We start from the raw sequence: 16,442 nt of genomic DNA, 5'->3' as shown, positions 1-16,442 counted from the left end.
ATGACCACGTCTGTGCTGCCGTGAGCCCTCCTCCTGGCATTACTCATGGAGGCTCTGAGGTTATGCGCCTTAAAGGCATGGTCTTAAGTGCCCAGACCCAAGCCAGCTGGAGCCCTGACGTGGAGAATAGTCTGGAGTGTGCTCATTCCAACCTTGGGATTGCTCCTTTGCAAAAACATTGGTCAGAACATTCTCCTTTCTGAGTGGCACAAAGCACAGCTGCATGGTTACCTCCAATTAAGATAAGCATCTTATAAACTTCCTGAGCACCTGGATGTCTACACATACTGGGGTGAAGGGTGATTACACAGCACAGGAGAGGGCCCAGTGCTGCAGCCCCCACAGGGATTTCACCCCACCAGGTGGAGGAGCTCTGCAGCTCAAGAGTGCTGGGTTCCTAAGGGAAAGGATTGGAGAGAGGAAACAGGGGCTCAAGGTTGGTTCCAGGTATGCATTTTTTTTTATAGGCAGATTAGCAAATATCTGCAACTACAGGCACCAAGCAACCCCTCATTGCCAGCGATAAGCCAACACTACGTATAGGGAACAAGAGAATAGAGGGAGAAGGAGAAGGAAGAGGATTATATGGAAACTATTAAAAAGATGGCGGCACAGGGAGTTCCCACTGTGACACAGTGGAAATGAATCTGATTAGTATCCACGAGGATGCGGCTTCCATCCCTGGCCTTGCTCAGTGCATCAGATATCTGGTGTTGCCCGTGAGCTGTGGTGTAGGTTACAGACGTGGCTCGGTGTGGTGTAGTCTGGCAGCCGCAGCTCCCATTCATCCCCTAGCCTTGGAACTTCCATATGCCTCAGGTGTGGCCCTAAAAAGAAAAAAAAAAAAAAAAAAGGTGGTGACACATATTTTTGTGGCACGTAAAAGTTCCCAGGCCAGGATCCAACCCATGACACAGCAGCAACCCAAGCAGCTGCAGTACAATGCCAGGTCCTTAACCCATGGCATCACAAGGGAACTTCTCAGTTATCATTTTAGTCTCCTTATGAAATAATTATACTCCTTAGCACTTTATTTTCCCATTATCCCAATTCCCTCAACTCTTTTGTTCATCCTTTTAAATTTTATCAGTCACCTAAATTCTTTGGAAGACCAGAAAGGGAATAAATACACACAAAGATAAAAGGAAGTATTTACAAATTCTGGAAAGGATACAGAGATGTCACTCAGCAGTAACATTCAAACCACTTAGCAACGAGGGTAGCATGGCTTTCTGAGTTCCTAGAGACACCAAACACACTCCCACCTCAGGGCCCTTGCCCCTGCTAGTCCTCCGCCTGGAACACATTTCCTGGCCTCTTCATGGGGCTGGCTTCCTCTCAGTCCCTGGGGTTTCTGTACCAACAGCATCTTCTTAGAAAAGCCTCTCATCTACTTGACCTAGAGAAGTTTCCCTCTTTAATCTCTACCATGAAATGCCAATTATTCTCCCTAAGACACAGTGGCAATCTCTATTATATTTGTTTGCTCATTGGTTGCAGTCTCCCCAAGAAAGGTTAGCTGCTTTCAGGCAGGGACCTTTCCTGCCTTGTCAGGGACTATACTCCCTGTCCTCTGTGCCTGGCACATAAATGTCAATAAATATTTGTTAAGTACAGTAGTGAGGACACATTACATGTGAATACATGCACCTGCAGGCTCCCAGGTAACAGTCCTTTCCTTAGTTGACAAGGAGCTTCATTAGGGATCATCCACAAAAGACAGGCTCCCCTGGGTGACCTGCCAGGAGTTAGATGGTCAAGGAGGACAACCAGCTAATCTGCAAGTAACAATCAAGACTATTCACTTCCGGAGTTCCCATCAAGGATCAGTGGTAACAAATTCGACTAGTATCCATGAGGATACCAACCTTCTCTGGGGAAACTGCCACCAGTGAACAAACAAATATGATGACACAGAGAGCTCACTCAGCAGGAACATTCAAAAACCTTGGATTTCCAGCCTCCGGAACTGTGAAAAATAGATTTCTGTTGTCTACAAGCTATTCAATCTATTGTGTTTTGTTATGGCTGGAACTCTGAGGGAAGAGAGGCTGGCTTGGCAGTGGCAGCATAGCATAGTGGGTAAGAGCATGAGCTCTACAGCCAGAGTACCTGGCTTTACCACATAGTAGCTGTGTGACCTTGAACAAATCACTGAATCTCTCTGCGCTTCAGCTTCCTCATTCATATGATGAGTTTGCCAAGAGTACCTCCTGCATAAATGGTTGTGAGGATTGAGAAGCCAGTTTGGGAGTTCCCATCATGGCTCCGTGGTTAATGAACCTGACTAGTATCCATGAGGACGCAAGTTCGATCCCTGGCCTTGCTCAGTGGGATAAGGATCCAGCATTGCCATGAGCTGTGGTGTAGGTCACAGACACAACTCGGATCCCTTGTTGCTGTGGCTGTGGTGTAGGCCAGCAGCTACAGCTCTGATTCCACCCCTAGCCTGGGAACCTCCATATGCTTCAGGTGCGGCCCTAAAAAGACAAAAGCCAAAAAAAGAAAAAGAAAAAAGAAATCAGGGTGTAAAAGGTGCTTTAGAAGAGTGCCAGGCATCAGTAAGTGCTACACAGGTGTGTGTTAATTTAACACATCAGGAAATCCCGATTCTAGCCTGTTCTATTTGGTGCCCCCTTATTTGTTATTACTCCTGTACACAGTATATGGTGCAACTTGAAAGTCATGGAGAATTATTTCTATTCCTCACCTCTTGCAACTAAGCTATGCGTGGATAATCCAATTATAACCCGTATTTCTCTCAAGCTAATATTCATTTATTAATTCCACATGTATCTTCTAAGCATCTAGGATGGGAAAACCACTGAGAGAATACAATATGTTTATGACATTGAGAAACTGGCATGGGACTCCATGAGCTGGCTTTCCCCGGGGCAGGTTCCACCCTATTGGCAGGAGGGATCTAACCAAGGATCTGCTGGTTCATGCAAACAGCTCTTTCTGTGAAGCAGAAACAGGCTCCCTGCCTCTGAGCAGATACAGCCTTGTCTGGGCTGGGTTTTTGGGCCCCTCAGCCAAAAGCCCATGTATACAGCACAACCCAGGCAGTTCCACTGACTAAGACCACTGAGGTGCCATTTAATAAATCTTTTCCCCACTAGGTTCATGGTTTCAGAAGGTTGAGCAAGAGTTAACACAGCTTTCATGAAAGCCTAAATCACAACTGGAAATGAATTTACGATCTGGGAGAATGTGTTTTTGTTGCCAAAATTAACCTTAAATAGTTAATACCTCCCCCAAATTTTACTTTAGCTGGTAAAAAATATGTCCCAGCATATGTAAATAATATCTGAACTAGTTATTGACACATCACCAAAATAATTTAACATCGCTATTCTATAGAAGACTATAAAAGTCTTTATGCCTGTGGATTATTTAGCATGCCAAATGTGTTCCGTGTAAAATGCACTGTACATTTCATTATTAAAAGAACTTTTTACTCAAAAGTTGTAAATGACTATTGTGACAAATCATTTTTGTAGCTCACCACATTCGAAGTCTTACCTAAGAATTTTTTCACTTCATGAAAAAACACACTCATTGAGTACTAACTATGTGCCAAGAAATATGCCAAGAAGTTTCGTCCTCCCAATAAACCTGGGAGATACACTATTATGAATCCTGTTTTATATATAGGAAAATTGATTACACAATTTTTCAAGGTCAGAGAGCTGATAGAGTCAGAATTCTAACTCAGATCTACATGACAGTAGCGCCAAAGCTCTTATCTCTAAGTGATGGCAGCTTGATAATATGTACAATGAGGTCATATTGTATTTTCCCTCATAGGAATTTCCCTAGTCTTTTAAGAAAATTAAGCCTGGTCGTCTACAGAAAGATTATCTCTGGATCATTTTTGCATCCTCAGCATCAAGCAGGTGCCTAGCATGTAAGAACCACTTAGTAAGTGTTTTTGAAAGAATGGATCAGCTAAAAGAAAAAGAAGTTAAAGACATATAGATTGAAAAGAAGGAAATACAACATGTAGTTCTGTATGCAGAAAATCCTAAAGAGTCCACAAAAAGATTTAGCAAGGTCCTAGGTTACAAGATCGGTCTACAAAAATCAACTACATTTCTAATGTATATGTGTTTGTGTGTACAGGAAGTAGTAGATATACAATTCCTAGTTCTGTCCACTGAAAGGATCTAGAGGTAATAACACACCAGTAACAATGAGCACACTCGATACTTAGATCTTTGTTTCTACATACCACACTCACTTAAAAAAACCAGAGCTCCTTGCAAAAGCAGATGGTTCCAACACTGGAGCAAAGAAAATTGAAAGTGACCCTGGAACATCCTGTGGTACCAGAAAGTAGAGAAACACTCAAAAAAGATGTGGGGATGTCACCAAAAATGGTAGAGAAGGGAGCCTCAGCAATCTATCCCACCACTGCAGCAAAAATTATTCTGGCAAAAACGGTCAGAATAAACTTTTTCAGAATTCTACAATCTATTAAAAAATCTACAACAATCTACAATCAGAAAACTTGAAGATAAGTTAATTGAAATTATAATCCATCCTAAGGATAAGAAATACAAAAAGAATGGGGAGTTCCCATTGTGGTTCAGTGGGTTAAGAGCCCAACTAGTATCCATGAGAATGCTGGTTCTATCCCTGGCCTCATTCAGTGGGTTAAGGGTCTGGCATTGCCATGAGCTGTGGTGTGGGTCACAGACACAGCTTGGATCCCAAGTTGCTGTGGCTGTGGTGTAAGGGGGCAGCGGCAGCTTCGATTCCATCCCTAGCCTGGGAACTCCCATATGCTGCAGGTGTGGCACTGAAAAATAAAAAATTTAAAAATTTTTTTAAAAAAGAATGAAGAAAAATTAACAATGCCCAAGGGACCTCTGGGATACATAAAATGGACCAACATACACATTTTGGGAGTCCCAGAAGGAGAGAAGAGAGACAAATAGGCAGAAAGGATATTTGAAGAAATAACATTTAGAACTAACCCAATTTTTTTAGGGCTGCACCTGCAGCATATGGAGGTTCCCAGGCTACTGGTCGAATCAGAGCTGTAGCTGCCAGCCTATACCACAACCACAGCAACTCAAGGGATCCAAGCCACATGTGTGACCACAGCTCATGGCAACACTGGATCCCTAACCCACTTAGTGAGGCCAAGGATCAAACTGGGTCCTCATGGATGCTAGTTGGGTTGGCTTCCACTGAGCCACGACAGGAACCCCTAGAACTTTCCCAATTTGATGAAAGATATAAATCTACACATCCAAGAAAATTAACAAATTCCAAATAGGAAAAACACAAAGAGATTCACACTGAGACACATTATAATCAAACTGTCAAAAGACAAAGAGAAAATCTTAAAAGGAGCAAGAGAGAAGTAATCCATCACATATGAGATCATCACTAAGATTAACAACTTATTTTTCATTGGAAACCATAAAGGCAGATGGCAGTGAGATCATACATTTAAAGTGCTTAACAAAAAAAAAAAAAAGAAAGAAAGAAAGAAAGAAAGAAAAACTGAAACTGTCAGTCAAGAAGTCTACACTTGGTAAAATTATTCTTCAAAAATTACAGAGAAATTAAGATATTCCCCCAAAAACAAAAGCTGAAGGAATTTTTTGCTAGTAGATCTGCCCTAAAAAAAATGGTAAAAGGAATCCTTCCAGCTGAAATAAAGGATACAAGACAGTAACCCAAAGTCATACAAAGAAATATAAAACACCAGTTCAGGAAACTGCATAAGTAAATATGAAAGCCAGCATTACTGTATTTTTTGGTTTGTAACTCTTTTTCTCCTGTATGATTTAAAAAATAAATGCATATAATAATAATAATATTTTTATTTCGATGGACCATGATGTGTAAAGATGTAATTTATGACAAAAGCATCATTAAAAGGTAGAACAGACATGTATAGGAATAGTTTTAATGCTGTTGAAACTAAGTCGATATCAACTCGATCTGGATTGATATAAATTTACAATGTTAATTGTAATCCCCAGAGTGAGCAGTAAGAAATAACTTTAAAAAATTTACAGAATAGGGAGTTTCCATTGTGGCACAGCAGAAACAAATCCAACTAATATCCATGAGGATGCAGATTCAATCCCTGGCCTCGTTTAGTGGGTTGGGAAATCTGGCATTGCCATGAGCTGTGTTGTAGACTGCAGACATGGCTCAGATCCCACACTGCTGTGGCTGTGGTGTAGGCTGACAGCTACAGCTCTGATTTGACCCCTAGCCTGGGAACTTCCATATGCCACAGGTACAGCCTTAAAAAGCAAAAAAAAAAAAAAAAAAAAAAAAATTATTTAGAAAAATTTACAGAATGGGAAATGAGGAAATCGAAATAGTGCATTAGAAAAAGAAATTAAACACAAGGTAGCAACGGAGGAATTGAGGAACCAAAAAATATATGACATATAGAAAACAAATAGCAAAATGACAGAACTAAGTCCATCATTATCCGTAATCACTTTAAATGTAAATGGATTAGACTTACCAATTAAAAACAGAGACTGGTAGAATGGATTTTGTAAAAACCACATAATTATCAAATATATGATGTTTATAAGAAATTCACATTAGCTCCAAAGACACAATTAAGTTGAAAATGAAAGGACAGAAAAAAGTGTTCCGTGCAAATAATGACCAAAAGAGAGCCGGAGCAGCCATACTAGTATCAGATACAATAGACGTTAAGTCAAAAGTTGTTATAAGAAATAAAGGCAGACATCACCCACTGATAGACGGGCCAATCAATTAAGAAGATATAACAATTTAAACACATCTGCACCAAACAAAAGAGCCTCAAATAAATATACATGAAGCAAAACTTGATAAACTTGAAGGGAGAAATAATTCTATAATAATAGAGACATCAAAACTCCATTTCAATAATGAGCAGTTTCTCAAAAATTTTAACATAAACTTACTATACAATCTAGCAATTCCACTCTTAGGAATCTCCCCTGGAAAACTGAAAACATGTGTCCACACAAAGATTTGTTTGTGAACGTTCATAGCAGCGTTACTTATAACAGGCAGAATCTAGAAACAGTGCAAATGTCCATCAACTAGTCAATGGCTAAAGAAAACAAGGTGTAGCCATACAATGAAATACTGTTTTCTGCAATGAAAAGAAACTACTAAATCATGCAACAATATGAATGAACCTCAAAATCATTATGCTAAGTGAAAGAAGTCTGACACAAAACACCACATGTTATATGATTGCATTTATATGAAATTTCCAGAAGTGGCAAATATTTAAACACAGAATTCAAACTAGAGGAGACAGGTACAGAGATTATATTAACAGACACAAGAGAACTTTGGGAACTGCTGAAAAGTCTAAATCAAGATTCTAGCGATAGTGGTGCAACTCTGTAAACTAACTAAAAATTATTGAATTCACACTTATAATGGATACATATTATGGTATTTAAATTATACCTCAATAAAGCTGTTAAAAATGACTCACATGCTCCAATCTACTTTTAGTAAATGCTGTGAAGAAAGTATGTGGCTTTCACATTCACATGAGCACTAAAGATGTAAGATATGCACAGCTATCTTCCTGTAATGGTTTAGGTCCAGGGTTCTTATAAGTAAGGGCTGAAATTAATAACATTTTGTGCTCTCCTTTCCCTATGATTGTATATGTCTTTTTCCCGGATTAAATTATCCACACTCTAAATGGCACAGGTAATTCAGAGCATGATGTAAAATCTTGCAATTCAAGGACTGAACATTTCCGGTTCCACCTCTTCACCAGAAACCCTGAAAGTCCATGAACTCCAGGAACCTGTTGTGTCTTGAGAAACAAACTTAAATTGCTGAGAAGAAACACATATGCATACATTTCTTTGTCGATAAGTGACCTTGGCTCTCTAAAGGAAAATATTTATGTTTGCTTCAAATGGTTTGTACATAATTCATTGCTAAACTCTGACTAATGCCTGCAAACACAGCAACTATTTAGGAAAATCCTTTTTTCAAAAGGATCACTTATCCTTCAATTGCTGACTGTAATTATTTGTCTGAAGTTTCAAAATAACTCATTAATAATTGCTACAAATATATTAATGGACATAGTAAATGTCTTAGATCTCTCCAAAATTTTCACATCAGTTCACAAAGGAAAAGGCCTTTGTTGAAATTAACAAAAGGCTCTTTTTCACAGTAGTTCTATAAACAGAGCCTTAGTTTCCTGTTTATGGCCATTATTAGTCCAAGTTACAAACACACAACTGGGACTGCTTTGTGGCAAGCTCGCTCACTCTTAGCGGTAACTCTCTTTCTCTATTGATATCATTCAGGTTAAAAACAAATTCTTATGCATAAATCAAAGTGCAGTGGAAGAACATATAAAAGATATGTTCTATCCCTGGCCTCAATCAGTGGGTTAAGGATCCAGCATTGCTGTGAGCTGTGCTGTAAATTGCAGACACTGCTCAGATTGCATGTTGCTATGGCTGTGGTGTAGGCTGGCAGCTACAGCTCAGATTCAACCCCTAGACTGGGAACTTCCATATGCCACGGGTGCAGCCCTAAAAAGGCAAAAAAAAAAAAAAAAAAAAAAAAAAAAGTTGAGATCATATGTTTGGTAAATAAGTGCACTTCACTACTTGTGAGCATAGTGCTTATGCCAAGCTAACCAAATATATTTTCATTTTTTTTTCCTTTCCTTTCGTTTTCTTTCTTTGCTTTTTTTTTTTTTTTTGCATTTGGAAGTTCCTGGGCCAGGGATTGAATCCAAGCCACAGCTGTGACCGATGCCATGGCTGAGGCAACACTGGATCCTTTAACCCACTGCCCTGGGCCAGGCATCAAACCCGCACTTCCACAGTAATCCCAGCAGCTGCGGTCGGATTCCTAACCCACTGAAAGACTGTTTTCAACACAGCCTTCCACCTCCATTTTACCATCATCTCTGACAGATGTCAGTAAATTCAGCCATCCCTTGATATCCGTGAAGGACTGGTTCCAAGGACCCTACAGACACATAAATCTGCAGATGCTCAAGTCCCTTGCAAAAAGTAGAGTAGTATTTGCATATAATCTACGCACATCTTTCTGTATACTTTAAATCATCTCTAGATGACTTGTAATACCTAGTCAATCCTATGTAAATAGTTGCCAATGCAGGGTAAATTCAAGTTTTGCTTTTGGGAACTTTCTGATGTTTTTTCTCCTAAGTATTTTTGGTCCACAGTTGGTTGACTCTGTGGCTGCAAAACCCAAGGATACTGAGGGCTGACTGTAATAATTCCTTTACATTCCATAGGTAAGTGAACATTTAAAATTAAAGCACAAGCTTTGACATTTTCAGTTATAATTACTTTTTATCAGAATAGAATTAACTTGCATATTTTTGTCTACTCTTTATATTAACTTCTTTAGAGGCTTCAACTGTATTTTCACTCCACTATCCTTTCATTCAGTATTTCCCAAGCACCTAATCTGTTCTAGGCTTTGTGCAAAACACAAGAAATACAGTCGTGAACCAGAGAGACAAGATCCCTGAATCACAGAGTTCTCAAACACCAAAAATTTTATGTCTAAGCAATAACAAGTACATCAAATCTTATCTAATGACTCTTAGGTCCAGAGAAACCGCAGCAAATGTTTTCCATACAACAAACAAAATGCAGACTTTTTAAATGCCCTGGCTATTGACACATGCTACCATTCACGTCTCAGCATTGTTATTATAGAATCAGGACCATAAACCCAGATCTTTTTCCCCAAGATGTGACTTTTATCCATTTTTTACATTTTTTTTGCAAAATCGTTTTGGCCTGAAATTCTAAACCATGACTGGCCCCAAAGACTTATTTTTAGAAAGGTCCAAGAAATACAACTATTTTCTTTTATGCTTTGCTACTTCCCACCTTGAGCTGCAAATGAGCAGATACAAGATAAGCATCACTCAGGTACAGCCAAATGGTTAATCACAAACTCTCTTCCCTTCCTCCGCCCATCTCCCACCACATCTCACTTTTCTGAAAGGCAGGTCTGCACCAACTGCTGCCATCCCTGGGCTAAAACAAGGGTCTAACAGCCTGGCTTCTGGAACTCACCTTCTCCTTGTCACCAACATGCTTCTCACCTCATGACATGAGAACCTCTCACATCAGCAATCAGTGCAATTTCTCAAGCCCTCAACTGTGAAAGCAGAAAGCACTTTTGTTCTCCCCTTGTGTTTAGGGAACAATTAGGCATAACACCAGATAGCAATCTTCTCCTGCAGGTTACACCTTGGCCTGGAAAGGCAGTCAGCTGAGTGCCCTCAGAAAGCCACTTCCTACTCTATCTAGGACTGTGGACCCAGGTTTAAGGACTTATTCTGGAAACTCAGTCAGAACAAGAAACGTGACTTGTCTGGACTCCCAAAAGAGTGGCGTCAACCTATGATGCTCAATATATATACCAGCTGAGGAGAATAAGGGTTGGCCCATTTCTAGGCAAATCTGGGAAAGAAGAGATGGCTGATATTTTCCTTGATAACTTCCTTCTCCTTACATTTATTGTCCTCACAATTAGAACAGTTCTCTCCAAAGCTTGGTGTTCCAGGCAATCCAGTGGGGTGCAAGGAGGTAATATTAAAACTGTTTATTTCACTTAAATAAATTCCATTTTACTAATATTTTATATACAGATTGCTTAAGAGCCTTCACCCAGACCACAAGTCAGCTGATCACAAGTCACCAAGAGTCCTGAGTATCTGTTCAAGGGAAGAGGAGAGGGTCCACCAGGCCAGCATCTTATCAAGACACAAGGAAGCCTATGTGCACCTGATTAAGTGGACACGTGCATTCTATTCTCCTAAGAAGCAGAACAATTACAACCTTGTACTGCAGTGGGGTATGATCATGAAATTCTTTTGACTTATACAGGTTCGCTGGTTTTTTCACAGTAAAGTACTTAAAAGACCTCTTTTTTTTTTTTTTTTTTTTTTCTCTTTAGGGCCACACACACGGCATATGGAAGTTCCCAGGCTAGGGGTCAAATCGGTGCTGCAGCTGCTGGCCTACCCCACAGCCACAGCAACGCCAGATCCAAGCAGTGTCTGCAACCTACGCTCATGGCAATGCTGGATACTTACCCACTGAGCGAGGCCAGGGATCGAACCCTCGTCTTCATGGATACTAGTCGGACTCATTTCTACTGCACCACAATGGGAACTCCCAAAAGATCTCTTAAATTTAAAGATGAGTTGTACTTTTTTTCACAAAACATTCCAAATTGACTAACTTTTGCTGGGATGACAAGTGACTGCCAGTAATATACCACTTAACAGATATTTACAAAACAGAGTTACTTTGTTCCATCAAAGAAAAGGTGCTATTCTTAAAATGCGTGAAAAAGTAAGTACTGTTCTAAAGAAATGAATGCTTTGGAGAGAGCGTTTTGAAAAAGAGATGTTTGGAAATGTCTCATCTTTTGTTGTTGAAAAGACGAAACTGTGTTACTCTAAAAAGTCTGCTGATTTGGGCATCTTAAAAACACAGAAACAGAATTTTGTAACACGTATTATTTTTGGAAAGAAGGGTGAACTCTGAATCTATTGTTTATAACAAAAAACACAACACTTTCCTACCAGGAAGTACTGAATTCTACTTGGAAAATGAACATATACTGGCCAAGTTTCTACTTATAAAAACTTTTAGAATAACTGGAGGATGGAGCAGCAGTATGAATACCATGATTTAGAAAATTCATAAAGGTCCCACTCTTAGAAAGGTCTCTCACTAAGTTTAATGTGCTGCTATCACAACTTGAAATTCATAATTTTTGAACAAACAGCTCCACACTTTTATTTTGCAATGGACTCTGTAAATTATGCAGCTGTGGCGTTCCCGTCGTGGCTCAGAAGAATCTGACTAGCATCCAGGAGGACTCAGGTTCGATCCCTGGCCTTGCTCAGTCCATTAAGGATCCAGCGTTGCCATGAGCTGTGGTGTAGGTCACAGATGCGGCTTGGATCTCGCATTGTGTAGTTTGTGGTGTAGGTTGACAGCTGCAGCTCCAATTCGACCCCTAGCCTGGGAAGCTCCATATGCCCTGGGTGCATCCCTAAAAAGACCCCCCCAAAAAAATTATGCAGGTGGTTGTGGAACTCTGGAGTCAATGCTGTTCTCTTATTTGAATCTATGTATTTTTTGAGGTGACAAGAACCACTGAAATCCAGTATTAATATAAAACCAGGAGTTCCCGTCGTGGCTCAGTGGTTAACGAATCCGACTAGGAACCATGAGGTTGCGGGTTCAATCCCTGGCCTTGCTCAGTGGATTAAGGATCCGGTGTTGCCGTGAGCTGTGGTGTAGGCCAGTGGCTATGGCTCCGATTCGACTCCTAGCCTGGGAACCTCCATATGCCGCGAGGGAGCGGCCCTAGAAAAGGCAAAAAGACAAAAAAAATTTTTTAAATAAATAAATAAATAAATAAAACCATGAATGGCTATCATGTTAAGTGCTAAACTGCATTTGTCAAAAATAATTATATATGATTACATTTGGATATTTATTTTTATAACTATACACAATCACAAATAAAACATTCGGAGAAAGCAAAATTATTTGGGGCTGTTAATAAAGAAAATTTCAAGTGTTTTCATCATTTGTAAACTGTACTTTTGTATGTTTTATAGAACACAAATTAATAAAGTCATACATGCATATAATTTATAAATAGGTTAGCATATACTGCATAAGAATATACCACATATTGAACTTGTTATTTATGGAAGTGCTTGGTCAAAAGACTTTCTAAAACATTGACCTAGACTCTGAATGATAATCTTTTGCTTTTGGAGCCCAAACTCTCTCTTCCCGCTACACTTTTCGCCGCAATATTTCCCGGGAGAGGGAAGGAGGTGATGACGGCTCAGTGTAAAGAGGATTTGAGGTCAGGACTGGGTTCAAATCCAAGTACCCTACTTTATGACATAGGCACATTTCCTAACCTGCTCACATGACCCAGTGCCCAGCGGTGTTGTGAGGACTGTATGTAAGGCCTGGCACACTTTCAGATGGTGGTGAAGCACCAGAGACACAAGCATTTACACAGGTGTTCACAGTAAGCGTCTGATGGACTCCAAGCACCGTGTCCATCTCTGTCCATTTCAAGTCTCATTAGCCCCAATGACTCTGGATGGGCACTTCAGGCGGTGGGGTGAAGTGTGTCTTTTCGGTGAGACTGGAGTGATACTACAAGTTCTCTCTTAAAAGAAACCGCGGAATCTAACCGCTGCCAACTTCTCCGGCATAAGGTCGGGAAGATAAAAGGCCTCGAAAGAGAGGCGTGGATGAAGCCCAGGGTTGGGGGGTGAGGGGGCCTCAAGGCTGGCTGGGAACTACCTGGGTGACGGAGGCAGGGCAGGACTACAGGTCAATGCATTCCTAGGGCGCAGTTTCAGACTTTCTCCTGGACGCGCCCAAACTTAACCTAAGCCTGCACGCGCCTTGCGTGCTTTACCCACCCGGCCTCGGGCGGCGTGAACGAGGGCTGTGCTCCCGCAGGATTACCTACCTGGGCACCATGCTCACCTCCCCAGGTCGCTGGCCCGCGAAGGGGTTAGGGGAGCCCTTCCAGGCCGCCTTGGGGCACGAGAGTGCGGGGGAAAGGGCCCGACCCCTTCGCAGAGGATGGCTGGCCCGCGCAGGGAGGAGGAGGGAGCCCGCCCGGAGGGAGCCCGCCCTCGGCCGCCTCTCCCAGCCTCTCCCGGGCCCTTACCTGGATGGTTTGGCCGCTGCCCGGGGCGGTGGGCCCCCCCACCAACTTGCAGTAGAGCTCAGGCCGCGGCCGCGCGCCGTCGGGCTCCCGCTCCCCGCAGGTGGCGGTGGCCCAAATCCTCGCCGCCTCGGCCAAGTTGAAGTAGGGCGGGTGCAGGCTGAGCTGGGCCGAGGTCGGGGGGCCCCGAGCGGCGGGGCACACGGCGGGCGGCAGCAGCAGCAGCAACAGCCGCAGGAGCAGTGGCAGCCCAGATCGAGATGCCCAGCCCCGAGCCTGCGCTGCCGCCGCCATCCCTCCTGCGCTGTCCTCCTGCCGCATTTGCCCGCGGAGAGGCTCCGGGACACCGCCGTCCAGGGGCACGAGCTTCACGCGGCAGGCTAGCGCAGCCCGGGTGTGGGCGGAGGCGGTGTCTGATCCGCGCCCGCGCCCCACGCGCCGGGAGCCCGCGGCGAGGGGGCGGCTCCTTGGTTCTGGAACGCGCTGCGGCCGGAGCGGGTACCCGCCGAATCACGAACTGACAGCGCCTGGCCTCAGCCGCAGGCTTGGTCTCTGCAAGCTCGCCGCGCGCTGCAAACTAGAAGGCAGAAAGGGTGAAAGGCGGTCCCCCGGTCCCACGCTAGCGGCTGATGCCGGCCCCCGACCGCCCCACCTTCCCACGGCCAGGGCAGACACCAGATTCTCCTCCAAGATCCTCTCGGTGGACCTCAGACAAGAGGGGAGGAGGCTTGCGGCGATGGGGGGTGAGAAGCAACTGCCGCTGCATGCAGAACTTACACCAAAGATGTTGGGTTTCCCAGACAAGTCTCAGTTGTCGGAAGGCAAGTTCCATCAATTCTCAGACACTGTGCCAACGATATCTATGACACTGCAGCCACATATTGAGTCTAGGATCAAAGGAGCTCCGGGGAACTGGTAGTGGGAGAACATATACAATGTAAAGACAGCCACTAATGCAAGTTCTGGTTTGCCAAGCTGTAAAGGTACCGTGGAGGAAATGCTTGAGATGTTCAATCTGCTTTATTTTACAGCTACACGGAGGTGTTGAATGTTGTAGTCCAGCTGTCACATTGGCCTCTGGGCAAAGGACTCGAACTCCTTACCCCCTCAGGATTGAGGCTTGGTCTTTTAAGCAGGACGTGTCACCAAAATCGAGCCCACAGAGGCCCTTTAACAATTAAAAGAGGGAGTTATTGATGCAGGCCAGGGCGGATGGAAGTGCCTGCAGAGAAAGTAGGACTGGAGCTTCGAAGGATGGAGAAGGGAAAAAGAGGGAGGATGTGAGATTACTGTTTGAACCAAGGTTAAGAAAGGGATTTTAAAAATTATGACAGTTGAAAGGAGAGGAAGCTAGCCAATGTGTTTATTAAATACCAGAATTTGCTGTAGGAAGAAGGAACCATGTCGATTTAATCTTCTGTTCTTCAAGAATAAGAGGAGAGACAGGAATTTGTGAGCATAACACAGAGGAGCTGTAAGTACATAAATCGACTACATAAAAAATAACAGTGTGTACATCAAAAAGCAAACCAGGAATTCCTTTGTGGGCTAGTGCTTAAGGACCCAGGAGTTGTCACTGCTACGACTGGGATTAGATCCCTGGCCCAGGAACTTTCACATACTGTGGGCATGGCCAAAAATAAATAATTTTTTTAAAAAAAGCAGATCAGACAAAAGTTAAAAAAAAAAATGAGGGAGGAGAAAATGTATACCATAAATAACTTAGAATTCACGATTTTAATATATAAAATGCTTTTACCAAATAATTAGAAAAAGATGAAAACTCGGGGCTTAGAAACCTAAAAAATCTTAGGAAAATGAATTAAGCTAATAAATAAATGAAAAATAGTTTGGCCTTTCTGAGAATTGAAATGTAAGCAAAGAACTAATGAGACTCATGTTTCACCTATCAAACGGGCCAAGATTGTTTTTTAATGATAAAACTGAATGTTAAAGAGAACTCAGGGAATCAAATATAACATCCTTGGTGGAAGTGTAAACCAAAATTTCCTTTCAGGAGGGGAATTTTTGCAGTGCTTAGCAAATGTCCTCTATGTGCATATATTTTGCCTTAACAATTTCACTTGTAAAGATTTTTATCTGGGAAATGGTTGAGAAAGTTTGCAAAGACTTAATGGCAAGGACTTATCAGAGATATTTTAATTTTCTTAAGTTTTTGTTGTTGTTTTAGGGCTGAATATGGAAGTTCCCAGGCCAGGGTCAAATCTGAGCTGCCGGCCTTCACCAGAGCCACAGTAATGCCAGATCTGAGCTGCACCTGTGAACTACACCACAGCTTGCAGCAATGCCAATCCTTAACCAACTGAGCAAGGCCAGGGATCAAACCTGTATCCTCGTGGACACTTATATTGAGTTCTTAACCCACTGAGCCACAACGGGATCTCCTTTTTCTTTTTTTTAAAGTTCAAAAGAACTTAAATGTCCAATAATAAGGAGCTGGGTAAATAAATTATGGTATATCCATGTAGTGAAATATTACAAAGTCATTAAATGATGTTATAGAAGTATATTTTCTGGCATAGATTTTCACAATACTTTAACCAAAAATAAAGGATATAAAATAATATCTACATACAAAAATCAATTGTATGTCTTTTTTTTAATGGCCACACCACGGCATATGGAAGTTCCCAGTCTAGGGCTCAAATTGGAGCTGCAGCTGCTGGCCTACAGCACAGCCACAG

The 16,442-nt window shown here is 42.2% G+C and overlaps 1 protein-coding gene across 4 annotated transcripts in view; it reads right to left on the bottom strand.

Moving 5' to 3' along the window:
• Positions 1–14,156, bottom strand: part of LAMA3 (laminin subunit alpha 3) — a 253,893-nt gene extending 239,737 nt beyond the window's left edge. For 3 of the 4 annotated variants that reach the window (XM_084958210.1, XM_084958209.1, XM_084958211.1), the window contains exon 1: positions 13,741–14,156. Coding sequence is in view for 2 of the 4 variants with exons in the window: in XM_084958209.1 (XP_084814335.1) it covers positions 13,741–14,058 (318 nt within the window). In the remaining 2 variants the exon portion in view is untranslated. 4 annotated transcript variants of the gene reach the window in all.
• Positions 14,157–16,442: the final 2,286 nt, after the last annotated feature.

Source organism: Sus scrofa, chromosome 6 (genome assembly GCF_054392235.1).
Source record: "Sus scrofa isolate SSC_HxYL_T2T_F1_AM1 chromosome 6, Sscrofa_HxYL_maternal_Yorkshire_Landrace_v2.0, whole genome shotgun sequence".
Classification (NCBI taxonomy): Eukaryota; Metazoa; Chordata; class Mammalia; order Artiodactyla; family Suidae; genus Sus; species Sus scrofa.
Note: the sequence above shows the minus strand (reverse complement) of the source record. Positions and strands in the feature narration are given on the sequence as shown.